The sequence below is a fragment of the Tachypleus tridentatus genome, chromosome 8, assembly GCF_004210375.1.
Source record: "Tachypleus tridentatus isolate NWPU-2018 chromosome 8, ASM421037v1, whole genome shotgun sequence".
NCBI classification, from domain to species: Eukaryota; Metazoa; Arthropoda; class Merostomata; order Xiphosura; family Limulidae; genus Tachypleus; species Tachypleus tridentatus.
In genome coordinates this window covers 141,107,065-141,134,817 of record NC_134832.1, presented here as the reverse complement: position 1 = coordinate 141,134,817, position 27,753 = coordinate 141,107,065, and the positions used below count along the sequence as shown (strand labels likewise).

The window sequence follows — 27,753 nt, the reverse complement described above, 5'->3', positions numbered from 1 at the left end:
GCAAAGGATTTAATTATACTCACAATTTATATTATGATATTTTTTACGCATTACATTGTTTTTCTTACAATTGAAATAACTTGTCATTCATAAGTTCAACTTTCGAAATAATTTAACTTCTTTTGTATAGTAGCAACATTCTCCTCACAGCCAGCAATATTTAAGACCTTATTATCACCGACAAATTTAAGTAACTTATTAACCGTTCCTTCATCTACGTCACTGATGTAAACCTAAAAGAACAAAAGCAACAAAGCCATAAGTCATGTGATACTCCACTTGTAACATGTGTCCAATCTGACTGAACTTCATTTCGCAATAACTCTCAGTTTTCGTCACCCGCTGGTATAGCGGTAAGTAGAGTCAACAGATAGGTTCATGTGGCTATATTATAAAAACACACACAAACTCTCACTTTTCTTTGAATCAGCCACTTTTACTATCTACAAAACCCATACAAATAATTTTAATAAGCGTTTTATGTAGCACCTTGTTAAATTTTTATAATCCTTCTTAGGCGTTTTCTATGAGCTTCTTCATATTCTTGTAAACTGGGATTTTTTATTTATATCTATTTTCACTTATATTTTTACTTATTTAGAAAAATATTATTACCTAGAAAAATATTTTGAAAGATTTTTAAAGCATTTTCATCTTGCTTGATTATACTAACAACAACAAAAAACAAACTAATATATAAAAGAAATCAACAAAATTTTTTATTTAATCAAAAAATTCTGTATGCTACTGCCCTCAGTGGCACAGCGGAATTTTTGCGGACTTATAACGCTGGAAAGCGGATTTTGATACCCGTAATAAGTGGCATAAAGATAGCCCTTTGTGTAGTTTTGTGCTTAATTACAAACAAATAGTGTGCTACCAGTAATATTTTAATAAAGAATAACGTTCCTTTTTATTGATAGATTGTAGATGGCACTTTAAACATAAAAAGTAGTTTTAATTTAAATTCTGAGCCGGGTTTATGTTGTATCTAGGATAGATTTATTTGGAGAAAGCTGAAACTATTGTAAATTTAGGTGATTTACAGTAAATGGGTGATGCGTATATGACTATTCAGGATTAGAGGAAAACTTAGTTAAATTTATTGTAATGTTTGATATTGATTCAGAAAGTCGTATTTCTCAGTCTTCGACGTGTTTTGTGTGGCCTGAATATGAACCGAAAAGATTACAAGATGTAATTCAACATGCTTCCTTAATTTTGTCGAAATCAAAAAGTGACATTGATAATGGTATTGTATTTTTAACACATTATAGCTAAAGTTAATTTGAAATTGAATTGAAATAGTTTATCCTATTTTATGTTATTTCAATATATGTACTTGTACTGTTACTGTTACTAATAGAGTTAGTAATAAACTTATAGTAATAATATTGATAATAATAATATATGAGTAATTTATGACGATAATTAACTGCGAAACCTAATACAATCGTTATTTACGTTCTTTTTACAACGCTAGCACTAGCAGTAAAGAACTGAGAAAAGCTGTGTATAGGACTAAGACTAGTACTGTTATTATTATTTATTATTTAACAGTGCTAGTAATCAAACAAAAAATTGAACAAGATCCTTATTTATTTATTGCTAAATATTAGTCAACACTAACAATTTACTGTTAGTAACAGGTAAGATTAGGTACGTAACTACATCTTATCTAATTGTTAATGTTAAAGGGCAGTAGAAGGGTGATAATTTTTTTCTTGCTTTAATTAAGGCTTACATTGTTTACAATATTTGCAACCTTTGTATGCAATGAACTTCAAGACTTTATTAAGTAGGTTTTGGGTTTTGAAAAGTTGCTTTATTTAGAAAAAAAAACGTTGACATAAACTTGGGAGTAAGATTAGTATGAATTTTGTTATCTAGTAAAGGATATTGACTCACTGGAAATGATTCAGAGGAAAATTATTAGGATGATTCCAGGGATGGGAGATTTATAAAGATAGGTAAAGATTTATTGTTTTCTCTTGATAAAGGAAGGGTGGAAGGTGATAGTGAAGTTTACAGATATTGTCCAGGGTATTAATAAGAGGAAAGCCTCTAGTTTCTTTGTGCTTTTTTGCTATATTTTATCTTTGCATAGCATCAACCATACTTTAGAGAGATCAGTATGTCAGACAAGCTAGTCTGTTTGGTAAGTTGTGTTAAAAAAATTATACAGATGTACATCCCATATTCAAATAATATACTTTCTCTTCTTTTTTTATGCTTTTACTAGCCAACTTTGGCTTATGTTAGAACTTCTAACATAATAGTTAGTGGTTTCAAAATATTCTTGCCTGCTCTGGCAAGAAGTATTTTTGAAACCACTATTACAAGTGTTAACTATCATATACATTTTTGCATATCTCAAAGGCTATGAACAAAGATTTCATCTTTATATGTGCCAATTTTTATTGCTCCAGCCTTTGAACCCTTGAGATGGCTTTCAATGCTTGGTGAGAGGACTTCCCAGAAAAGGTTCTCTACATTTAGTTTACCTCTTCTTGGATTTAAATACCTGCCCATGTGTTTGCCATGTGTGGCAACCTGTGAAGTGGAGGAGAGGATCCTGGTGGCTGAGGGGTCCAACCCTAACATACCACTTAGGCCTTGAATTCCTGTAGACGGGCAGCCTTGGGATGCCAACCTTCCTAGGATCAATTGGCTGGCCCACTTGGGCTAAAGTCAACCGAGTACCAGCATTGAATGTTCTCAACTGGTGTTATGGACATTGTGTCTGATGCTGGTGTTCAGGTGTACTGCTAACAAAACCCTGACATTGCTGCAGTATCATTGTTTGGCATTGTAGTACATCCACTCATAGAGCTCCATGGTAGGTGGGGTCATTGGGCACTGAATGTATTGCCTTTATTATGGATACTCCCATTCATGAAAAATAAATAAAAATGAAAAAAAAAACAGATAATTGGAAAACGACCACATGAACAGTAACTTGTACAGTCACTATCACAGTCAGATTCTGTACCTCAGTTTCTAATTATGCCTTTCTTATTTGAGAAATCTAGAGGGCAGATGTCTCCTTTTTTTTATTCAAAAGGGATTAGAGGGGCTTGCTGGTTCCCCAAGACAGTAAAGAAGTTGCACTCTGGAGACATTTTGGTGGAATCATCTTCACCACAACATACCAAACTTCTCTTGAAATCAAAGGCCATTGGGGATATATGTGCCCATTGAGGCTACTACCCATGCAACTGTGAATTCTTCCAGAGGAGTTACAGTTGAGAGGAATTTAAAGAACATTCATGAGTTGGAGATTTGCCCTGGTTTCTCCAGTCAAGGCATTTCTGTGGTGCACTGACTCTCCACTCACAAAGATGGAATTATGGTGCCTACTAATGTTCTGATATTGATGTTTACATCACTGTGTCCTCCTGCAACAGTCAAAGCAGGTTATCTGAACTTTAAGTTGTGGCTATACATTCCTAACACTCTCAGATGTTTCCAGTGTCAATGGTTCAGTCACTTATGGACATCATGTCATGGTTCTTCAACATGTGCTTGTTGTGGTGGCAATGACCAAAACACCTATGAGTATGAACAGGAAATACTCCATGTTAACTGTAGTGGTTCACCACTCTGTTTACTCTATTTCTTACCCAAAGTGAGTGGAGGAGAAAGAGGTTCAATGCTTGAAGACTATAAATATATCTCTACCCAGAGATACAGAAGTTACTGTTCCCAATTCCATCTCAGATATATGTTGCTGCATTCTGTTCCACTACCACAGTGAGAATGCAGACAGATCTCTCCATGCCTCCAGCAGAGTCATTTGCAAAAGGTCTTAAGAGTCTTTTATGCTCCATGGTTTAAAGAGATCATGAATCTATGTCTACTTCTGTCTCTGTCCCTACCACTTCTTCCAGTGACTGCCTGAGTCCACTTCCTCTGGCTTTGAGTTCAGGCATTTTCCTTGGTCCATCTTCTTCTGCAGCACTGAGATGCAAAATGATTATTTGTTCACACCCTCAATCACTGGAATCTTTGTCCACAGATCGAGACCTGCCTACTTGACCCAGTGATAATTTTTAACCAGTACTATTAGTTTAGGTCTAAAATAAAAACATTTGTGGTGTTCTTGATTAGAATATGATTATGTAATGTATAGTTAGAATTTGTCATGGGTTTAATTGATGTTGATAATAAGTTGAAAGGCATGAAAAAGTATAAAACATAAGTATACTATACACAAAACTTATTGTTTACACAGTAAGAATTGAAGAGAAAATTAAGGTAAATGTTTGGTAATTGCAGTATAACTTAAGACTTGAAAATGTAAACCAGCCAGATGTTTAACACAGTACATGAAGCAACTTCACTGGTTAACATCAGAACAAGAATTGTATAAATAATAAACACAAATTAACCAGCAAACCTGCAGATTCATGGCTAACGAGTCATATCGGATAACCTAATATTTAGGTTATTTGCATTGACAGCTGTTTTATAGGAAACACTAAGATGTGAATATTGGTTTATTAAGTTATTAGGTAATGATCAATTTTATGTTGAATGGTATCTACTGGAAATCTTCATCCTCTTTCAACTGTCTTTCACACGTGTTCTGGTTCTTAAGACTGAAACAGTAACTGGAAGTTAAATCATACACACCTATCATGTAAATGTGCTTCCCAAATTTCTTCAGCTCATGACGTGTGTTTAATGTTCTAAATGTTTTGCAGCACATGCAAATAAGACAGTATGGCAGGCTTAGTGGCACCTCCATGACTAAGATAGGTGGAAATTACCATTATTCTGTGTATCGAGGAGAAAATAAGCTGAATTTTAAAATGTATTAAATTGACAATAAATTTACATTACTAAATAATAATTATTCATAATTGCAAAAATTCTATGACACACAGTTTGGGAAGTACAGTTCTTTATGATAGTGGAGCTATGAAGGAAAAATACCACATCCACTCAGTTTGTAGGCACAGCTGTATTAAAAAACTGTATCAGTTTAATGGGCAGGAAAGTGTGAATATTTTTATTTTACTGTTTATTAGTATAGTGAATTAGTGGTGAGTAGTGTCTCAATTCTTTTGAAGAAGAAAAACTCTGTAGTTTGTTGCAGCTGTGAAGCAGTGTCAGTAAAATTAGTTTCTACAGGTACAAGAGTAATGTGGTAAAGTTGTATTTCTTTCCAGGCATCAAAACATGCAAAACAGTAGAATTAAATACACCTCTAGTTTTCAGGATGTACAGGCTCAAAAAAGTACTTGCTTTTCATTAGAAGGAAGGAAAAATTGTATAAAGTAATAGAAGTTCTTCAGTTAAATTGTTTTTATAACAGGAAATTTCCAGCCATTCGTTGCCTACATTGTTTCAACAAAGACTATTTAGCAATTGTGTAAACTTGTTTAGCAGCTAAAAAGGAAATGTATTACTTAGAATCTATCTTTATTACTTGTTCAAGATTCTATTAACCCTTTTTCAATAGGCCCTGTGTAATGTACACCAGTTCATCTACACATTTGCATGTCTTGGGTATTTGCACTATCTTTTGATACAATATGTGTATCTCCACAAAATTAGGTAGACTGATTAAAAGATTGCTATGCAAGTTAACAAATGTGGTGATGTGACCTTTGAATCTTGACTGGTCATGAAAGGGTTAAAGGCTCTTGTAAGTAATACCAATTTTTTATACACTGCATACTATGGTGTTACTTAATGTTTTGGTTATTGTTGGGCTGTGACCCAAGGTAAGCATACTTCTTTAAAAGATTTTGAACAATAGTAGCTTCAAGTATGATTGAGAACAATAAGTACACAGTGAAAAATGTGATTTGTTACTTACCCAAACACATCCATCGTTGTACAAGACTGAGTGTTTGAATGTTAGCAATGTTACAAGTGACAGGTTTACATATAAACTACAGTGCTTATTGTAAACCAGAACATACTCAACATTGAACAAGAATTAATATTCAAAGCAGCAACACTGGCATAGAACAGATGTTATAAATGGACTAAAATTAAAATGTATTTCACATTTTTCTGACAGTATTACAAATTTAAACTTTTACTTCATTGTGAATTGCTGGAAGGATAATATAATGCAGTTATGGTTCCATAGTACCAGAAAAATGTGTTTAAAACTGAATTTTCTATATTTCTACAAGCTTTGCAAGTTACTTCTTGAGGTAACCCTTTAACTTCTTGCTTCAGATGGAATCAAATGGCCCTTAGCAGGATTTAGTAGTAGATCTATCAAGGGGTTCTATGATGTAGCTTTCAAAACTGGGTTTGAGCATTTTGTATTGGCAAAAACTAAATCACTATTTTAAAAAGGCAACAGCTAATTAACTAATTTCATAATTCTTTTAAAATTTTTCTCTTCGTAAAGTGCACTTAAATTGCCACAAAGCAAAGCAAAATATATTTATCAGTTTTCAGTTTGATTATCATGTTAAGTCAACAGCTGTGAAAACCAAACACAACATTTATCAGAAATGCTTTATAGACAATTTAAGAAAAGCTATGAATGATAAATAAGCTAGTTCAAAATTGATTATACATTATAATCAGAATTTTTTAGATTGTTGTAATGACTGCCAATCATTATGAGAATTACAAAATTGTTAATAAAAGTTGTGTTTTGACATCTTGCACAGACTACATCAAGAAATGACATTTACCATTCTAGAACAGTCAGCTATTATCTTGTGTCATTGCCTAGAATATTTTACATGTGCACCAAACCTTTAAATGAAATTCCAACCTCTATGTGTAATGTGTACTGTACCAGTCTGTGATGCCATTGACATTAGATTGTGGTTTTTCACTAATAAGAGGGCAACAAGTTTTCCAAATGCAGTACTCTCATAGGTACATTGTATATACCAAAAGTGCATTCCTGATGAAGCATAAGAGACAAAGGAACAGTTAGTGATTCCTTAATTAGGTGAGTATATGTACCTGAAATAGATTGGTATTCAAGATAAAGGTATTAAAAATGAGTTGTTGTTTTTATGAGAATATAATGGCAGAAAGGAGAAAACTCATTATGTCATCCTCTTGGAGTGGGAGATTATATCCATCTTGGGAAACAGGTATTCTTTCTGTAAAGTAGATGTTAGTGCAAAAGGTAGTGGCTAAAGAACTTTCTACATAGTACTAAGGTGTCTCAGGAGTGAGTGGAATATAAAGGCTGTTTAAATGGCCAGTACAGCAGAGTATATAAGTGCTGTCTGGCTAAGGCAATAAGTCAAGCTGTATAATAATAATAATGTGAGAAATACCCACCAGAATGAGCAGATGCATGGATGAATCATCCCAGACCTGCATCTCAAGGAGAATATAAAACCTGTCTGGCTGGTTCTCTCTGTCATGTATAGTTTTGTTCTTTGTTTAGGGGTGGCATATACTATACTTTCAGATAAACATCCTATTCCTACTTCCATTTGAGGAATACAGCTATTCAGTCTCTTACTCATGGTATTATACTAACCTCAAAGGCAACTTTTCATCTCAACATCTCCAGTAGCTTTGTACTGGGTTCTTTCACTCAATTAGAAGAAGATGGGAGAGATAAGTTGTGTAGTGAAGAGCACCAGAAAGGTGTGTGAACCAAACCGGGTCTGCTATAGAGCACTAATCTGTCAGACGATATAGGAGTTTGAGTTGGTCGCCCAAGGATGTTTCCAGTCATCTTGGATGACCATTAAGATCAAGCTCTCCAAAGCATTTCTGTGAAAGTCCTATGTCAATAATTTGAATATCTACCTAAGAATCACAGTGGTAAGTGCAACACAATTCTTTAGCTCTGAATGGAAAAAGCACTACAGAACATTCTATTACATTTTTGGTTAAAACATCATGCTCAAAGGAAGTATTACACAAGGAAGATGTTTCTCATATTGGTAGGGGGCTATAATCTAATGTTGATTGCATCAAAATTGATACAGTACACACTATTATGTGTAGATGTAGGAGTTACATTAATTGGCTTGATGCATGGATAAAAATTTTGAGCAGTTCCATAAGGTAATAGCTGTCTCTTCTGTGGAGAAGTGAGTATCTTGTTGAAACACCTTTTTGGTAAGGGAAATGTTAACTCCTTTCTCTCCATTAACTATGTCTGAAAATGAAGGAACTTGAGTGTAATAATATTTTAACTTGAAAATAGGATTTGGTTTAATTCAGTGGACCATGGTCCAGTTAAGGGACATTATAAGGTAAGTTTACTGTTACTTCTGTGTTGCAGAATGAATAATGAGGACAAGAAAATAGTGCAATCAAAAGTACCATAAGAACAGAAAAATATTGTGGAGAAAATAAAAACATAAGTACAGAAGTAATTATCAAGGAAAGTGATGTGTGTGTGTGTGTGTGTCTGGGAGTTTCATATTTCATACATCAGTTTTTCACTCAGAGAGCACGGTTATTCTCGTACGTCATTTTTTGTCACTGAACAGGAAGTATAATCTGCTTTGTACATCAGTTTTTTTGCATCACTGTACATAAAACACAATCTGTTTTGTACGTTTATGATAAGTATTTAGAGTTTTTATTTATTGATATCAAGAAATTTATTTATGACTATTATAATATTATGGATTTGTTTCAGTGAGTTTTTATGTATGTGTAACTAAATTTTTTAAAGCAAATATGAATTTACATCACAACATAGTCAAGATACTTTCATTAGTTCCTAGTTCAAGTCCTTTGTAAAATTAAGACTTCTTCTATTTCACTATTGGAAAATGTTGCTACATGTATTCTGCATTGTAACTATAGAGGTTGTCAATAAAATCTGAGGAAATATTGTGAGATATTGTTTTGAAAACTTGGGCTTTCTGTAGCTTTAAAAACATTTAACATCATGCAAAGTGATCTGTTTTCATACTACATCTTGATTTAGTCACCTTATGTTTTTCGCCCTTAGCAAAGTGGAATTAGCAAGTTTAACCCTTTCACTGTGGCTGGGGTGTGTTTCCCAGCTTCAGTAAATGGGTTAATTTGAAAAACAACAACATTCATGTTAAATATATCAGTCACATTGACTAGGTGTGTTGTTATGGAACAGATTAGTACATAAGATAATCATTTCAACTGTTGGAATGTGCTCATTTGGAAGTAAATATGTCATTGTAATGGATTATATGAATAAAATTAGGTAAACATGTTAATTAGTCTAAATAAATATAATAGATAGAAGTATTACCCAAAATCCTTTTAATAACATGATTATTTACCTGATAAACTCTGTTTTGATGGACTGGACTAAAGTTAATTTAATGATTGCATCTGTTTGTAAAGATAAGACATTTATGACATTCAACTTGTGCTGAGGCCTAGAGCACGTCATGGCAAACTGTGCTGTTGCTTTATGTATTGTTGTTCTTAGGTTTATAAAATCTTCTGGAGAACATTGTCTGCTCAGTTTCAGCATGGATATTGTCTTTGTGGGCAGTGGAAGTCTACTTTAAGATTCTCAGGTTTGTTCTGTTGTTATGTGGTTGCATATTTGTTTCAGAATCTTAGGTCTGTTTGCCATCTTTGTGTTGGCATGTTTAAGAATCTCAGGCCTGTTTACTGTCTGTGCGTTGGTATTGTTTAAGAATGTCAGGTTCGTTTGCCGTCTGTACATGTTTATTTGTCAAACATGTTACTCAAATAAGAAAGTAATTATATATCTTTAAATATTATCACAAAGTAGTATACATAACGGGGCTTACACTGATGGCACTCAGTTACATGTATGTAACTTTGCAAAATAGTTTAGAGATGTTAAGAATAATATTTTTATGTTTTTGTTTGTTTGAATAAAACATGAAAATGTAATTAGCACTTATTTAAACAGTTTCTTCTTTTTACATTACAGACTTTTGTGTCATTAGTTGTGGATCATGTGGTAACAGTATCGAAACAGTGGAGTTCGAGAGCAATTATCACAGTAACATTTCACTTGTAAGGTTTTGTGTGCATCTCTGTCGTCAGTATAACCTGTTTGAAAATGGGCACACTACTTTTTTAAGTGAGAAGGACCACCTCTTAGCTTTACAGCTAAGTATAGCTGGACTAAATAAAAAGGTATCTTGATAGTAAAAGGTATTTGTGTTTATATTCTTTTGGTAAGTATGAAATAACTTTTGTTTTTTATTGATATATTTGGCACATTAGTTATAAATATGTTGGTTGCAACTTTCTTTGTAGCATATAATTATATTTTTATGTTAATATTCATCTTTATCTCATAAAATAAGTGTTTGTATCAGTTATTTGTTTTAACAGGATAAAGGAGAGTATGGTGTGATGGCCAGTGAAGTAATTTTTGCTCACAACAGTTACGTGAAGCTGTACTGTGAAGATGGAGAGGGTGCAGTGGTTGATAAAACACTTCAAGCCTATATGGACTTTTTAAAACTTGGTAACCTTATTGATCTGTGGAAAATGTCAAACATTCTGGAGAAAAGTATGGTTGGAAATCAGGACTTGGCTCATTTTGTCAAGAAATGCAGTTTTTTGTTGTGTGGTAGACCAAACAATAAACCTGAAGTAAGATGGGTCTTTTATTTTATTTTACATTTGCAGTGATACTGTTGTTGGCTGGCAATCTGTTACATACTCAGGAGTATTATAAATATTTTATAATGGTAGGATTGTATTAACATTTTTTAACTTATATTTTACTTCTCAAATATATTACTTTAACTGTATTTGAGGAAACAATCTTTCTAAGATTTTAATCCATCTGCTGTACCTTTCAGAAAGATTCTTGGCTTTGATTTTCGTGTGAGGTAATTTAACAATAAACCTAGTTCACAGTTACTTGATCTTTGCAAAAAACCATCAGTGTTTGAGGATTTAATATGTAGAAAGATAATTGTGTTGATTAAAGAAAAGACATGGTGGTGAAGTGTGGAATAAAAATAGCCTAATTTCTGAAAACGAAGAAACAAAGAAGTTGTTTCAGTGAATAAGGGATAGTGTTGGAAAGTGGAAATAAAGTTAAGTTCAGAGAATTAATTATTTTTAAATAAATAAAACAAAAAAATTAGCTTTCACTGATAAATTGGTTTAGATAAACATAGAAGATAAGTAAGAAACAAAAGTGGTAGAAAAAGGATCAAGAATTTTACTAGTGATCTTGGCTCTCTCGGACACTCAACTCTGCCCAACTCAATGATAGAAAAGAATCTGTCTGAGACAACCAAAAGTGTTTTCCTAAAGTTCTTTTTTTTTTAGCTGATCAATCAAAAAATAGGAATATCTGATTCATATTATAGTTATAAAGGTAAAGTAGGATAGAATGCAACTAGTCCTTGAATCATGATAACTTTCTTGACTGAACCTGTGGCAGATAACGACACTCTAGCCTGGATTTGGCACATTACTCAACAGATTTAGCATGTTCCAAGCTAGGAGTTAGATAAATTTAAAATTTTATTCAGATGAAATAAACAATATAGGAGAGCAAAGTCTAATCTCTTGTAGTGAGTTTTTTTGTGTATGTTGTATGGTTATTTTTTGCTGTATGTTACTCTGGTCTTAAATGTAAGTCTATATGTTTGATTTCTTAATGATTACAGGCTTGTTCATTTTCGTTTTATTATCATCCTGTTTACATCTATGATGTCTTTTATCTGTCTTTTGAACTCCTATGTTTGGTGAAAGACTTCACTGGTACTGGATATAGCAGATGTAGTGTGGTTAGTATATCATTATACAATCTTCTTTACTTTACTTGGAAGTTTTATTAATAAAATCTTTTGTTCATGCTGTGGTTGCTTGACTGGTTCCAATATCAAGAATATTAGCTAGTTGGTTTATCAGTTCTTTTGAATTATGAGCAGAAGTTAATAATAGATGGTGTCAACACATCCTTACCTTAATTCTGTGTTGCAATACAAGGAAAACTGATGAAATTTCACTAATTTCACCATTTTAATTCGGCTCATACTATAACAGTTTTTGTCAAGCAGCTTGCTAATAAGCAGCCTCATCAATACTTTGTTTTTCAATCCCAGCCATCCTGAAGAGCACTGGTAGTGGACAAAAGGCTTCATTGGCACTAGATGTAGTGTGGTTTGTTTATTGTTATAAACGTTTGTTTTTCTTTGCTTGGAGCTTCTTGTATTTCCTTATCAGGCTTACGTGTATGATGAAAGCATAAAAGTAGCAGCCCATACATTGTATTTAGAGAGTAATGTTGCTGGTGTTTTTTTTAAATTGTGTTGATTGTTCTCTGATTATTAGCTTTGAGTTTGTTTGGAAACATCTAAAGTATTTGCCACTCTTTTAAGTAACAGAATTTAGTTCTCTTTGTGTCAGTAATTTTATTCAAACCTTCCTTATTTTTAATTGGATATTCCTGCATTACTCTCTCTGTTTGTTGGAAAAACTTGTAATTGGATTTCTTTTGAAACTTTATTTAAATCAGGCCGATTTCTCTGTGTCACAACTGGAGAGATTTTCTCTTCCTTGATATTGATGTTTATATTGCCACATCCACCTGACACTATCAAGTCAGGTTACTTGAACTGTAAGGTGTGGCCATATATTCCTAACTCTCTCCAATGTTTCTAGTGTCAGGGGGTTCAGCCATTCAAATGTCTTGTGATTCTTTGACATGTCCTAATTGTTGTTCCAAAGACCATGAAACCTACAAGTGTGAACTGGAACTTCACTGTGTTAACTGTAGTGGTTTCCACTCCTCTTACTTTCATTTTTGCTATAAGTGGATGGAGGATAAAGAGGTCCAATATCTAAAAATTGTGAACAATATTTCTTACCCTGAGACTAGGAAGTTACTATCCCCCACTCTATCTTGGACATATACTGCTGCACTTCATTCCACTGCTACAGTGGGAGTACAGACAGATCTTTCCATGCCTTCGACAGAGTAGTTCTCCAACCATGTCAAGTTATTTGCGCTCCATGGTCAAAAACATTGATGAGTTAAGTTCTACTCCTATATCTATTTTCATCATTCTTTCCTGTGGCTTCTAGGATCCATTTTCTTTGGCTCCCATTTCTTGCATCTGCTTGGGTCCATCTGCAGCCCCCATGCTGCAGAAAGATTTTTCATTGATGCCCTTGGTTGCTGAAATCCATGTCTACCAAAAGAGACCTGCCCACTTGATCCATTGCAGGATTTATGAAGTTTGATAGACTTCCTTCTACTAAAGAAAAATGGCATGATTGAAAAGAGAAGGGCTTTTTTGCCCAATTTTCCTTCACCTAACCAAGAAAAATGGCTACTTTGATACAGTGGAACTATCAAGGTTTCCATTCTAATCAGGATGGCATTAAGGCTTTTATTGATTCCTATCATCCTGTGTGTTTTTTCTCACAGGAAATGTTTTTGAGACTTGTTGATACAGTTACCTTTTGGCAGTTTTCTTTGTACCAGGATGACAGATTGTGTGATGGACAAGTATATGGAGGAGTGGCACTGCTGGTCAACCAGCATGTTCTCACCCTATCTTTTCCACCTGATACACCCTTGGAGGCCATAGCCATCCTTATTTTCTTGGGTTGTAACATCAGTGTTTGTTTTTTCTATCTGTCTTATGGAGAGGCCTATGATCAATCAGACCTGGATGCTTGAGGGAGACTGGCTGCAGTTGATGCCACTTGAACTGTGTGCCTTGGAGGAACCTGGACCAGGCCAACTGGTCCTCTTTCATTACTCTCTCAAAAATTGATCCCACTGTTGTCTGTATGCCATTGATAGATGACTGCATGGCACTAGTGACTGACTGTATTGCCCAGGCAGCTCCTCAAGCTATTCCTATAATGTAGACACCTTTTCCATAGTATTCTCACTCATGGTGGAGTCTTGTCTCCCAAATGGCAAGCAAGGCTCGAGAACAAGCCTGTGTTATCTTTCGTGGGTATTCCACACCATCAAACTGCATTTATTTTCAGTGGGCCTGTGTCCATGTTTGGCAGGTAAGACATCAAAGCCAGAAGGAATCTTGGATTAAGTTCTCAACTAGCATCTCTTCTATCATAAGTTCCAAAATCATATGGGACAAGATTTAGAAAGTTAGCAGTATATTTCCTTTCCATTTTCATTCTTGCTTTCTGTGGTCAGGAAGTTGCTAATATCTGGAACATTGCTGATATTTTTGGTGAAAGCTTTTTGTGTGTATCTAAAACTTCTGTTTTGTCCCACATCTTTTTGACTATCAAGTTTCTGGCAGAGTGATTGCCACTTTCTTGTCTCCCACTGGTACAGCAGTAAGTCTACGGATTTACAACACCAAGAACAGGGGCTTGATACCCCTTGGTGGACTTGGCAGATAGCCCGATGTGGTTTTGCTATAAGGAAACACACACGCTCTTTCCTTTTGGACTGATTATTTCTATGACTATAATTGCCCATTTACACTGGTGGAATTGAAGCTTGCTTTTCATCAGTTTAGTAGTACATCAGTTGGATCTGATGATATTCATTATGAGATGCTGTACCATCTTCTTTCTGCCTCTGTTGATATTCTTCTGGTTGTTTTTATAAGGATCTGGCAGGAGAATGTTTTTCTGATGTTTGGTGCTGAGCTATTGTCCTCCCTTTATCTCAGCCTGAGAAGGAACTACTGTTCAGTTGCTTTTACAAGCTGTCTGTAAGGTCTTAGAGAGGATGGTTAATGCACATCTTGTATGGTTCCTCAAATCAAACAACCTCCTCTTACCCACTCAGTCTGGGTTTCCAACGACAGCACTTCACCTTGGATAACCTGATTTGGCTTGAAAGATCAATCGGGGAAGCCTTTCTCAAACATCTTGTTTCTGTATTATTTGACCTTGAGAAGGCTTAGAACACTAGTTGGAGGTGTGGCATTTTGCGAGACCTTCACTCATGTGGGTTGCATAACAATTTTCCCACTTTTATACAGAAATTTGTAATGGATCGGTGATTCCTAGTCCATATAGACTCAGTATTTTCATGTTCTTTTCCTCAGGAACTTGGACTCCCTCAGGACTGTGTCTTGAGTGTCATACTTTTCAGTGTGAAGGCTAATGCTATTACTGCACAACTTCCTCTTACTGTTGCAAACAGGTTCTGTATCAATGACTTCCATGCTCGGTCATCGAGCATGAGGTTTATTGAGTGGCAGCTTGAGACTGCCCTTAATCGTTTGTTGAAGTGTACCACAGCAAACAGTTTTTCCTTTTTTTCCCTCTAAAACTGTTTGTATGCACTTTTCCTGCTAACAATGTATTCACCCTGATTTTTTGCTCTGTCTCAGGTTCTTGGGGCTTATCTTTAACTGTAAGCTAACTTTCATTTTACACATCAAGCAGCTACATGTTAAGTGTACAAGGGTACTGAGCATCCTCTGTCTTCTCTTCCACATCTTGGGTAGCAGATCCATGTTCTGTGCTAAAGAATTATCATGCTCTCATTTGTTATAAACTAGACCATGGGTCTCTGATCTATTGTTCTGCCAGAACCTTGGCCTTGAAGATGTTGGGAGTTCACCATTTAGGGCTTTGGCTCTGCACAGGGGCTTTCCACACTTTTCCAGTCTAGAGTTTATATGATGATTCTCACAAATCTCTTCATTTCTGTTGCTTGCAACATTCTTCACAGTATGCTTTAAAACTGTGGTCCTTACCATAGCATCCCACCTGGGGTTGTGTCTTCCTTTCTCAGTGGGCTATGCTCTTTCGGAATAGATGGTCTGCTGTTCTTTCTTTTGGCTTTTGTGTCCAGGCACATCTGGCCTAATTGGGTTTGTTCTTGGATGATGTTGCTGTCTCCACTGGTCAATCCATCCCACCATGGCTAATTAACATCTCCACCTGTGACCTTTCATTGAGTCATCTGAGGAAGGCAGATACTTTCAACTGGAAGTACTGTTTTGTTTTTGCCAAACATCTTTTGAACCATTCTTCTATTCAAGTTTATAAGGATGGTTTAAAATCGGATGACTCTGTGAGATCCTCCATGGTGTGTTGTGGTTTGGTGGTTGCTCTCAGGATTCTGTGTACAGTTTCTATGTTCACTGTAAAGTTGTATGCCATTGCTCTTTCCTTTTAACCACGTAGCTTCAATTGTACTATTTATACTGATTCTCTTAGTTCTCTACTGACCCTGGAATCACCTCATGTTAGTTCTTACCTTGTTCCAGTTGATTTTCAAAACCGACTGGCCCATTTTTCTTTATCTTCTGTTTCTATCCATTTTTTCTGGTTACCAGGTTGTGTCTGTATTTTCAGCAACAAGCTTGCTGAGACTGCAGTAATGTCATCTACTCTGTTGATATTGCTTTCGTGCCTGTTCCATATATGGACTATGGTCTTGTATTCAAGGCTTGGCTTTGTGCCAGTTGGCAGGTGACTTGGAGTGAGCAATGTGATAACAACCTTTTACAGACCAAATCGTCTGTTGTTTCTTGGCCATCTTATTTCCATTAGGATCAGGAGGAAGTTGTCCTGGCTAGGCTATGCATTGCTCCTAGTTTTTGTAACTCCTCAATTTCTTTTATCTCGGACTGATACACCAGTGTGTTGTTTTGTGACACTCAAGTCACAATAGCTCACAGTTTACTGTTTTGCTGTTTTGTCATTAGGAAGGTGTCATTTTAGATATGTCTTTTCCATGGGTTTACCTTTAACACCAGACAGTATCATTGGCAATGGTAACAATGTCCACCTTACTTGTATATTTAATTTTAAGGGCCATTGACCTCTTTCATTTTTTAAAAGTTTTTTATCAGCTTTTTTAAGTTTCTTTAGTTTTACCTTGATTAATTTTTCCATCGTAAAACGATTTTACTTTTGTTTTTATTCTGGTTGTTTGATGCAGGTGGCCTATTGTTTTTGCACCAATAAACACCAAACTAATCATGATGTTAGGTTTTCTCAATTTCATTTGCTTTAGCAGATCCCATTTCTACTTCTAGCAGGAATACCATGATATTCAGGGTAGAATGTCCATTAGCAGCCTGATTGGCTGCCTTTTTTCCCAAGAAACAGGTTCTCTCTTTTGATATTTTAATTAAATCTACAACAATAAGTATTCCTTTTGCTTTCTGGGTTTCATCTTTACTGACGTATTGACATTTCAAATCACTCACTGAATGTTTAGCAAACAGACTAAGTGGGTATTTTGATCTCGTATATTGTCTGAAATTATAAAGAGTACTACTTCTCTCTTGGGTCACATTGTTTAGACTTGTTTGAAGTTCATTGCTGTTTTTGACCTTAGCACATTTATGTATGCCTTGGTCATATCTTTACTATTTTTTTTATACTAATGGTATGGCATAGAAATCATAATGGCTTATAAAGATGTTCAGATTACTAGCCTATTACCTCTCAAAGCTGAATTATAGAAAGTTGCATCAAACCATGTAAAATGAGGCTGAGAGATGGTGATTGTCTAAAACTGGTAAAGCTATACTTTATTGATTGGAAGTTTAGGGCTTACATTTGTTTCAGTTTAACCTGTTGACTGCCAAGTATTTTAGTTGCTATGGCAGCTGCTATGTTGGGTTTCTTATTCAGCAAAATTGAGTAATTTTGAAACAAAGGAAATAAGCAACAAATAAAGTGAAACAATTTGTAAGTAGAGAAATATGTATGCAAAAACGGCTTGTTTGGGTTGAGAAAATATTTCACGTAGAAGAACAAACAATGTTTCGACCTTCTTTGGTCATCGTCAGGTTCACAAAGAAAGAGGTAACTGACTGGAAGCTGACCAAATGTTTGGAAGAGGTTGTGTAACTGAGTGTTGGAATATAGAGGGCAGTGTTAGATATTTGAATATATAATTTTATTTTATTATATTTAATATAGGTATAAAGGCGTTTCTTTATATTGGTTTATTTTGGGTTTAAGTTGTTGTATAAGTAAGGCTTCTTTAATTTTGCATTTGTTTATTTGTTTAGTATTTGAGTGTTTTCTATGGTTATGTAGTGTTTATTTGACTTGCAGTGTTCGAAAACGTGTGAAGGTGACTTTTTATGTCCTTTGAATCTGGTTTCCATTTTTCTACTTGTTTCTCCAACATAGAAGTCGTGGCAGTACTAGTGTTCCTGAATAGTTATTTTTCTTTGGTCAGTAGTTCAAAAGCAGGAAGAGCCATGCTTGAAACCCTTTGACCAACTTTCCTTGCAATGCATGAGCTAATTGGTCAAACTCCAATTCCTTGATGGTCCTGGAATGTTTAATTATTGTTATAGTTAATCCTACAGCATTAAACAAATGTAAATTTATTTGTGCACAACATTTACCTTGTTTTATTATTGTAATATAATACACTGAAACCTAATAATGTTATTGTTTCTGTTGAGAAATACGCTTCATAATTTTTTTTTCAGTTCAAGTTTCTTGAAGATAGTGAAGAAAGGGTCTGTGCATTGATATGAATAACTGACTTACTAGATACGTATACAAAATATTTCAATTTCCCAGACAGCTTAAGTATGCAGTTTTTAAGCTACACAGTCAGACTACTTCTCTGATATTGGATTTTGGATTTACTTACAGAAAGGACTATAAGATTCCAAAATATTTCACATACTTTGAAATATATATTTAAATCTGAATCAAAAACTGATATGATTAGACTTCACCAACTGATGCTGTCCTGGCATGGCCAGTTGGTTAAGACACTCGATTTGTGATCCAAGGATCATGGGTTTGGATCCCTGTCACACCAGACATGCTTGACCTTTCAGCCTTGGGGGTATTATAATGTAATGGTCAATCCCACTATTCGTTGGTAAAAGAGTAGCCCAAAAGTTGGCAGGGGGTGGTGTTGACTAGCTGCCTTTCCTCTAGTCATACACTGCTAAATTAGGGACAGCTAGCACAGATAGCCCTAGTGTAGCTTTGTGCAAAATTCAAAACAAACCAAATGATGCTAATACTTACATCAGATTTTGTGACACTGAACAGTGCTACTGTTTACATAAATTTTTTTTTTTCACCAAATCATTTTAGATTTTTACCTAAAAATGTTTTAACCAAATGATTTTGAGTGCATTCAATGCTCTCTCTCAAAATCACTTACAAGACAGGTAATTGTAATACAAAATGTTTGAATAAACAACAATAGAATTCAGTTGCATGTAGAAAAACATTTAATTGTTTGCAACATCATTTTTGGTTATAAAAGTTTTAATGATAATTTGAGAAATAAATAGCAGGTTATGTGACTGAGCAGTTCCCAAACTCCCAGCAGAAGGTTCCTCCCACCCAGAACATTCTTTATTGTGACCATGGCCCACCCATTGAATCTATAGATATTGAGTATAATTAATACTTGAAGCCATTACTACTTGGTAAGATTCAATAATTACAGAATTGAGAGAAATGGATAGTTGTATGTTTCACAAATATTTTACTTATTGCATTCATGGTTTCAACAGTAAAATTATCTTCAGGTACAAAGTATTATGTGTTTGGTGTAGTCTCTCAGACACTTTCCTATGGTTTCCAGTTTGAAAACCTTCCACTCCAATCTATTTATGTTATTACATAACCTTATAAGTTCCTGATTCTCACTTTAAAGAAATATACATTCATCTGTAAATGTGGTGAAATAACATTTAAAAGAACCTGTTTTTAAAAAGATCATATATATATTATGGTAAACAATAAATTTTGTAGTGTTTATACAGGAAAACTTTGTCAGTGTACAGTTGTCCTCAGTAGAAAGAATCACAAGAGACATTCCAGTTTGTTTGTCTGTGGCCACATTCCAGACTCTTGTTGTGTATTTCAGCTTCATCTTAATTAGATAAATTATTAAATAATGTTAAATTGACTGAGAAGAATATGATTAGAGAATTGCAACTGTTAATGATACAATGTTTATCTTTTTATAAACTAGAAAATTCAATATTGTGTTTTAGTCAGTGAGAAAATTATTTTGTTTAAGTTGTATTTCTGCTTGTCACTTGCTAGATGTTATGTTTTATCTTGCAACAGAGAAATCTGGTAAATCTCCTTTGTAAAGACAAAGATATATATCACGTTATTCTGGAAACTCCTCTCGATACTAGTCTTCAAGATGGTAGTGTTTTAAATGACGAAAAAGTTGGGATTATGGTGGAACTGATTGAAGAGGAATGCTTATCATCAGTTTTGTTCAATGGTTTCTCTTCTGTTAGTAACCAAGGATTGCCTTCAGCACATGAGGTTTGACCTTTTGGATGTGTTTTAAGTGTAATGTTTAATGTTAGTTGTAATGTTTTCAAAGTTTCTTGTGCAATTACAAATAATAGTCATTTATAACTGTGCAGAATTAACTTACATGACAAAATGTCCTAAGGCAAGTGATGAATTTATAACCAAAATGTTAAAATATAAAATCTAAAGTAGTATATTGCAAAAAAATGTAATTTCATCGAAATATCAAGTAGCCCCTAAGTGTATCATTTCAAAGTTTTAATATAAACTATATTTAAAAGGGCTATAAAAAGAAACATACATAATAATTTTTTAATTTAGTAGTTTGATTTAGATAAATAAAATGTAAAAAAAAAGTTTTACTAATAAAGTATGTTCTTCAGTTTAAAAATATATTACCAACTAGCTTTAAAAGAATGTTAATGCAGGCTTTGAATAATTGTTAGAGCTTAGATCTATGGAAGGACTAGTGTTGCTATTAGTTATGATAACCTCACTCATGTAGGCCTTATTTAAATGTGCAAACATGAAAATTCATGACTTGGTATCTAACTAACAAACATGGGTAGATTATTACAATAATTTGTTGAACTACACATAATTACCCTACATATCTTTTCCACTTGGTGCTGCCCTCTATATGCAAACCTTTTTACTTTCCTCCAGCCTTGAGGTTTCAAACTAAAATTGCATGTTTTTACGTGATATATCTGCATTGTTGCATGCAAATGAACGTATGACATTCCTCTGCGAATAGGAATGCAACTGACTTCCTCTATACTGATTAAAAGACTGTGTTTTTTCATTCGTGAATTTTTGAAATATAGGTTTTGTTGTAGAAGAATCTACAAAAACGCAAACTGTTATGACAATACTAAGTTTGGATTTTTGTTTTCCAACAATTTTGCAACTGCAGGTTTTGTGTTTACTTTTATATTTTCATATGTTGTTCATGGTATGCTAACAAGTAAGATGGTGTCTGGTTTATCTGTCTGTTGAGGAAGTGATGGTTATTATAGAGATGTAGTTTTTCACATGGCCTGGACCTTCTAAATGTGATACAACTTCTCTGTGTTTCCCATGTGGAATAAACTGTATTTTGATACTTTTTCCTCCTGCCTACCTTTGCCAATTATTCTACCCACATTACAGATCCACTTAGGCCTTTTTTTGTAAGTTTGAGACAAGGTTTCTGATGTATACTTTCTCTTGTATGATTCTTCTCATTCACTTTCAGATTTATTCTCTGCTTCTGACTTTCTTTTTTGTTTTCCTCTCAAGATATTTAAGTCCATATTGGATAATTTTTATCTCATCTTTGCTTTTTGCATGTTTTTCCCTCCTTGTCTTGTTGCCACATAAGCCTGAACTAAATATCAAGCTGCATCCCCTTTATTGGTTTCCTTAACTTTGTTGTCTCTTCTTAAGACGTAGGGTCAGGTCCTCTATATTCTGTTAATTTTTCCATCTTTTGTCTTTCACTCACTTCACTTTTTTGTTATATTTCTTCCATTCATCTCTTTTCCAATGAAATATTCCAAGATTTTCCAAGAAATCATTTTCTTGAGGGGATGGGGTTGTCAGATACTTTTTCATTTATTTATTTGACGTGCTTATCTTCCTTGATCTTATCACTTTATACTTGGTTGATCTGTTGTTGGAGTTTGGTGCCTTTCTTACTCAAGTGCATTTAGCTCACTCCTGTCTTGAAGACTCATCAGTTTCTTTCACCAAAGCACTTTATTGGAGTTCGTGATTATCTGGACTTGCATGCTAACATTCTTCTTTATCCTCCCATGCTTCTGCTACCTATCCTCTTGATCCCCCATTCTTCCATCATTCATAGGCTTTGGCACCTTCAGTCTCGGTGGTGTCTGTCACATAGGTTTGTGGATAATAGTGGCCTGTTTAGCATGGTTTAAAGTCTTTGGAGTCCTGTATTTATTTTTTTTTGCGAGTAGTACATATCTTTGCTTGTCACATTTATGGATTTAGATTGTAATTTTACCAATACATAAATGACTGGCTTTATTTTAGCTCCATCTCAACAGGCATCCCACAGCCATATTGTTCTCCTCCTTTTGGAGGTAGTTTGCCTTGGTTAGTTGGTCAAGCTGGAGAGGTTTTATTTCACACTTAATAAATATCTGGTTTATTTGGGTGTGTTTATCAGCTCTAATCTAAGCAAGGCATAGATTTCTCCACTTTTAACATAGAGTAAATGGTTTCCATTGCTTTATCCTCTCCTTCTCTCTCTCTGTGGGAGTTTTTTGTGGACTTGGGCATCTATGGAATCCTTCATCTCCTTGGGTTTTGCTTACATGCTTCATTTGGAATGGACTCAATGAAATCTCTTACCTCTCTTATTTATCTTCCTCCTTCCCTGTACACTAATTTCTTTTGGTGGTTCAACAGAATTAGTACCTCAAAAGGTGTTTCGTTTCCTTTTATTTGGATCTCCATCTTTTTACAGATGTTTTGCTAATGGGACGAGAAATGTAACCATTTGGTCAAATTAACAAATCTTGTATGGATTTAGAGTAGCAAAATTAACAGATAAAATAAGATGTTTTAACAAAAGAAAAAAAATTGAAATGTATTTAGGAAGTTTTAGAGATTACACATATAAAGTTTGAGAACTCTCAGATCAAGAAAAGCATTTTGAATCTTCACATGAAAATCACTTTTTATTCAGAGTAGTCAACATTTTAAGATACACAAAACATTAGAAGGTATGGTATTGATACTCTGAAGGTCAATTTAGGGTCAAGATTGAGATCAAATCCACCAAACCATAGTGAGAGAGGTAATATATATTTTTAACAACAACACTTTAAACGCATATGGGTCATCAGACTTGTCATCATGTTTTATGGTCTTAGATTTAAAACTTTATTAAACCACTATTTTCCAAATGTATGTCCATAAATTTGGTATCAAATTGCAGTTTGTAATCCAATTTTTAGTAACACATTATTTAACTTTTTAGATAGAAAGCAACTATTAAAATTATATTGTTGGCATCATATAATATACATTCTACGGTTTTTAAAAGAATTAGAATCTCAAATAACAAATATTGACAAACTAGAATATAAAACAAGAACCTCCTACCTTTTCTGTTTGCTGAAATATCATATTTAGTGAATCCACCACAGTAGCTTTGCTCACATTTTTCTCATTTGATAAATGCTTGTTAATCTGTGACCACTCCTTGTAAGTACATGTTTATAATAACTAGTGAAAGCACTCATTTTGAACTATGTTATTCTGTTAATCTCCTAAAGTACTTATGCTGGTAAAGCTGTTACAGCCATTGGAGAGTTTGAAGAATAGTGATAACAGTTATATGTTGATCAAAAATGAGGTTTTTTTAGACCCAAATACAGCTCAGTTAGGAAGCCCTGATAAACTACAGTGGAATTTTGTGGCATTGGTATAATAATTTACAAATTTTAAGTATTTTAAAATGCATATATAAAACTTTAAAAAAATCAATAAGGCTTAACAAGCACAATGAACAACTTCAAAAACTTTAAAAGGAGTAAAGATAATTGTTTTCTATATAATTTTTATTTACTTTTCAATGCTTTAAAAAAACACAAATTTAAGAATGTATTTATAAATGGTAGTGATATGTGTACACATGTAGTGTAACTGAAATATTGCTGCATTTTATAAAATACTAGTATGCTACTACTAAGCCTAGGAAGAGTAAAACATTTGCACTTTGTAAAGAATAGTTTTTATGCTATTTGATACTGTAAGATGAGATGCACATACACTGCATAACTTACAATTTGAGTAATGGGGTTATAAATTAGATAGTTAAATGGCCAATAAAAGAAAAGAAAATAATTAATGAATATAAATAGATGTGTATACTGTTATGAAATTTAAGCTAAGTAGAATAAATATTTGTGTTTTCCTGTTAAAATTTAGTTGTTCTGGAACAAAAAGGCCAAATTTAAATTTATTTCCTAATTTTTTATGGTGGTTACAAGGTCAGTCAAATTGACTGAACTTGTATAGAGTTATGGAAGAGAAAATAACAAGTAAAATATGAACTTTTTATTTATAGTTATTTAGATAATTTTTGAATAAAGGAAAGTATTTTTTTAATTTTTAAAATTAAAATTATTTTGCATGTTGGATAGTCAACATTCCAAATAAATATGAACAAATCTTTAATTTAAAAAATCTTAATACCTAATGTAAAAAGAAACTGTTATTTTGTATGAGTGAAAGCCTTTTAATATTTACTGATAATTTATAAAAATTTCCTGAAGAAAAACATACATTATCAAAAGCTGTAGCACAGCTACCCTTATTGGTACTTTGGTGCTTGTGTATTAGATGCAATGCACTTGGTCCTCTAGTGAAAGTTTTAATTTTAAGTGATTTAAGTTCAAATTATATTTTACTAATGTGCAGAATGTTTATAGTTCAACTTTATTCATGTTTTTAACTTTTCTTCTCGCTAGGAGTACGTAGAACAAGTAATGACTGCATTCATCAGACTTTTGGTGAACAGTCGTGATGAACTAGCTCTAGTGATGGCTATTACTTCACCATTGGTTGGTCTCAGTCACACTGCCTTTACTCACTTGAAACACAGGTCAATTGAGACTGGGATGCCAATGTGCCAGGTAAGCCTCATACATGCTTAGAACCTCGGCTACATGTAGATTACTATCTATTGAATCTGAAACATTATCATATAAAGGTTTCAAAGTAATTGAATTGTATCAGTTGCTAAAGGAAAACTAGCTGCTTTCATCAAATGGAGTTTTTCTTTTCTGTGTAAATGTTATAAAAATCAGAAATTAGAAAAAAAAATCCATTTAAATTCATATAGACAACTTTGCTATGTATGTAAGTACTGCCATGTTGTAAGCCTTCACTGGTTGAAAGCAATAATGGAGTATTTTATGATATTAAGTGATCCATTTCAGGAACAAATTGGCAGAATCTGTCAGTAATGATTAAATTTATACATAATGAAAAGAAAGGTATTCAGTGTTCTGGTTGGAAAAACGTCATGACTTTTCACCACTGAAGTATTTATTCTTGAATGTAGCTGTTTACTTCAAACATATTTTTAGCAATCATCATAAAGTTAGGCAGTAGATTACATGAACTCCTAAGGTAAGTACAAGTTACGTGTGTGTAAACAGCTTGAAGAATTGTGGGATATAATCTGATGTCACAATTATCAAAACTTCTTTGTTCTGTGATGCAGTCCTGACTTTCCAAATTTGATATTTTGTAAGTCAGGTCCTGTGCAGTGTACATTTTCTTCAACAGTCCAGCTGTGCACATTGTTCACACTCAAACCTCTTGCTCAACTCGGCAGCTTCTGTTACATTTTGTTCCTCGTTTAATTGCATGCTAATTTTCTCTTCCACTGAATGATTTGGTTCAAATTTATAACCATTAATCCTTAAAATAAGTTTATTGTTCAAAGTGTTCGTGACCTTTTACAGAGTGCTATTCAACATTGTATGATGACTTTGGTGTTGTGGTCATCAACATGATATCTTACATGGATGATTTTGTAAATGTTTGTGTTAAGAGTAAAGAAAATACCAGATACAATGTACAGGGATAATGGAAAAACTGTAGATATACATTTAGGATGTTATTTAGTGGTTATGTTGACATAACTTGTAAATTGTACAATAAGCAAATGTTTTTATTCTTCAGATAAACTTTACCTTCAGTCTGACTTGTCAGAGTCTCAGTTAGTCTGACTTTGGACATTTCACACAAAAAAAGCAACAACTTTAGTAACATATGTACTTTTTATGTGTACAAGAGACTTGTACTGTTGACCACACTTCATGGAGGTACAATTTGTAAATTCAGAATTATAGACAATACTTCTCCATTGGACCGACCCAATACATATTCAGTTAAATGGGTTATGCACCCAAAACATATTGCAGAAAGGCTTTAGGATAAAATTAAATTAGTTATTCATAAAACTGTTTCATTTTACAATTTGTTATTCATTAATTCCAGTATTTCTAGTCTCACCATGAAAATAAGTTGACCAAACGTTTTAGTGTTAGTTACAAAAACCAGTCATTGTACCACATAGTGAACGTAGGCTGGCTTTGTCCAATACCATATAATGTAATGTGACAATCATGCATATTGTAACAAGTTTTTAAAGGAGTAGATGAAATGTATATGGTATGTATATAAATATAAATATCATGAAAAATTGAAATGCAAATTTATTTTAACCCTAACCTAGCTTTTCCCTCCATACACTAAAATGTTCCAACTGCTTTCTACTGTAGTAACTTAAAGAACATTTAAATCTCTTTCATGTAATTTGTTAAGGATGTTCCAGTTTCTTAGCGCTTAGCCAATTAAGGGATCAGAGCATGTGACAAAGCAAGTTCAGTGTCTTCAATTTAATAACTTCATGTAAGGATTTTTATAGTTATATCTGTATAGCTGTTTTAACCTTATGGTTATTAAATAAACTCAGACTTTATTACTGTTATTTTTATTGTTATGCTTCCAACCTGAAAGGTTTTATAACACACATTGTGATCTTCTATCACATTAATAAACAATGAGTTAATAACAAGACTGTGGTGGTACCTAAGGTTGTGTAGGTAGTAATATAAGATTGAAGAAACAAGTCGTAAGTGAGTGAACAATGATTTATTCAAGTGATACATAACGTTTGAAGTGAAACTGGTACATTTTTTATTTTTCTTCTGTAAGAATCGTGCATAATTTCCAAGTGCTATAAATGGTCATATTTCAGACAGCTCTCTCGTATGTGCTGAAGCTTCGTCTTGGTGGTAAAAGTTATGCACCTTCTTTGAATTGTTCCTTGCGTCCTTACAGTAAAGGTCTTGGAATTTTTGTGGACGTCTTAAATTCATTACAGACAATAATGGAGGAAGATTTCTCTACTGAGTGAGTTAAAACTTGCTGTTGGATATATGCCTGATATAGGGAAGTTGTGAAATATTATTGCTTCTTTTAGCTTTAGAAATGAAAGTATTCTAGTTTCTAAGTATGAATTATTTTCTACTTTTTTTTTAACAACTTGAAATGAGAACTGAGTTAATTACATATGAAATTATGTTAAATAAATTTGTAACAGTGAAGAAACCTCCCATTAAAATTGGACTATAAGATAAAAATGGTGACCTTTATTGACTTGTTATATTCAAGAGCAAAATACAAGAAGTAGTGATATGATGTAGGTGATTGAAATTAGAAGTTTTACTGTTTACCTTTAGTTTAAAAATTTAAGTTTTTGACTTATGAAAACAACATATTAGAGGTGATCAAATTAGTTTAATGTTAGCTCATGTGCTGAGCAACTCTGAGTAGTAATATGTAACTAATGGTAATTTGGGTTTGCATGTTTCTTTCAGGTTAATTTGAATAATTATATACAGATACACTAGTGTGTTTAGCATTTTGAAATAGTAATGTTGGAGTTTTTAAAACAGTTATTGTAATGTGATGAATTACATAGTTTTGATAATATTTAACTTAGAAACATTTTTAGTCTGACTGTTTTATTGGTAATCTTTGTTATTTATAGGACTATTTATTAGTTAATTTTTTTATTGGAAATGTTAAGAATATTTA

General features: G+C 33.6%; 1 protein-coding gene across 6 annotated transcripts in view; it reads left to right on the top strand.

Annotated features, from left to right (window-relative positions):
* Positions 1 to 793: 793 nt before the first annotated feature.
* Positions 794 to 27,753, top strand: part of LOC143223624 (PCNA-interacting partner-like) — a 51,272-nt gene continuing 24,312 nt past the window's right edge. The window contains exons 1-8 of one of the 6 annotated variants that reach the window (XM_076451795.1): positions 1,126 to 1,252; positions 9,380 to 9,470; positions 9,857 to 10,065; positions 10,267 to 10,530; positions 11,565 to 11,684; positions 19,924 to 20,133; positions 24,609 to 24,773; positions 26,912 to 27,066. In XM_076451795.1, the coding sequence (XP_076307910.1) occupies positions 1,250 to 1,252; positions 9,380 to 9,470; positions 9,857 to 10,065; positions 10,267 to 10,530; positions 11,565 to 11,684; positions 19,924 to 20,133; positions 24,609 to 24,773; positions 26,912 to 27,066 (1,217 nt within the window). In that variant the 5' untranslated portion in view covers positions 1,126 to 1,249. Of the gene's footprint in view, positions 1,253 to 1,719; positions 1,799 to 9,379; positions 9,471 to 9,856; positions 10,066 to 10,266; positions 10,531 to 11,564; positions 11,685 to 19,923; positions 20,134 to 24,608; positions 24,774 to 26,911; positions 27,067 to 27,753 lie in introns of those variants that run through there. The other 5 variants (XM_076451798.1, XM_076451799.1, XM_076451794.1 and 2 more) reach the window with 5 other exon arrangements.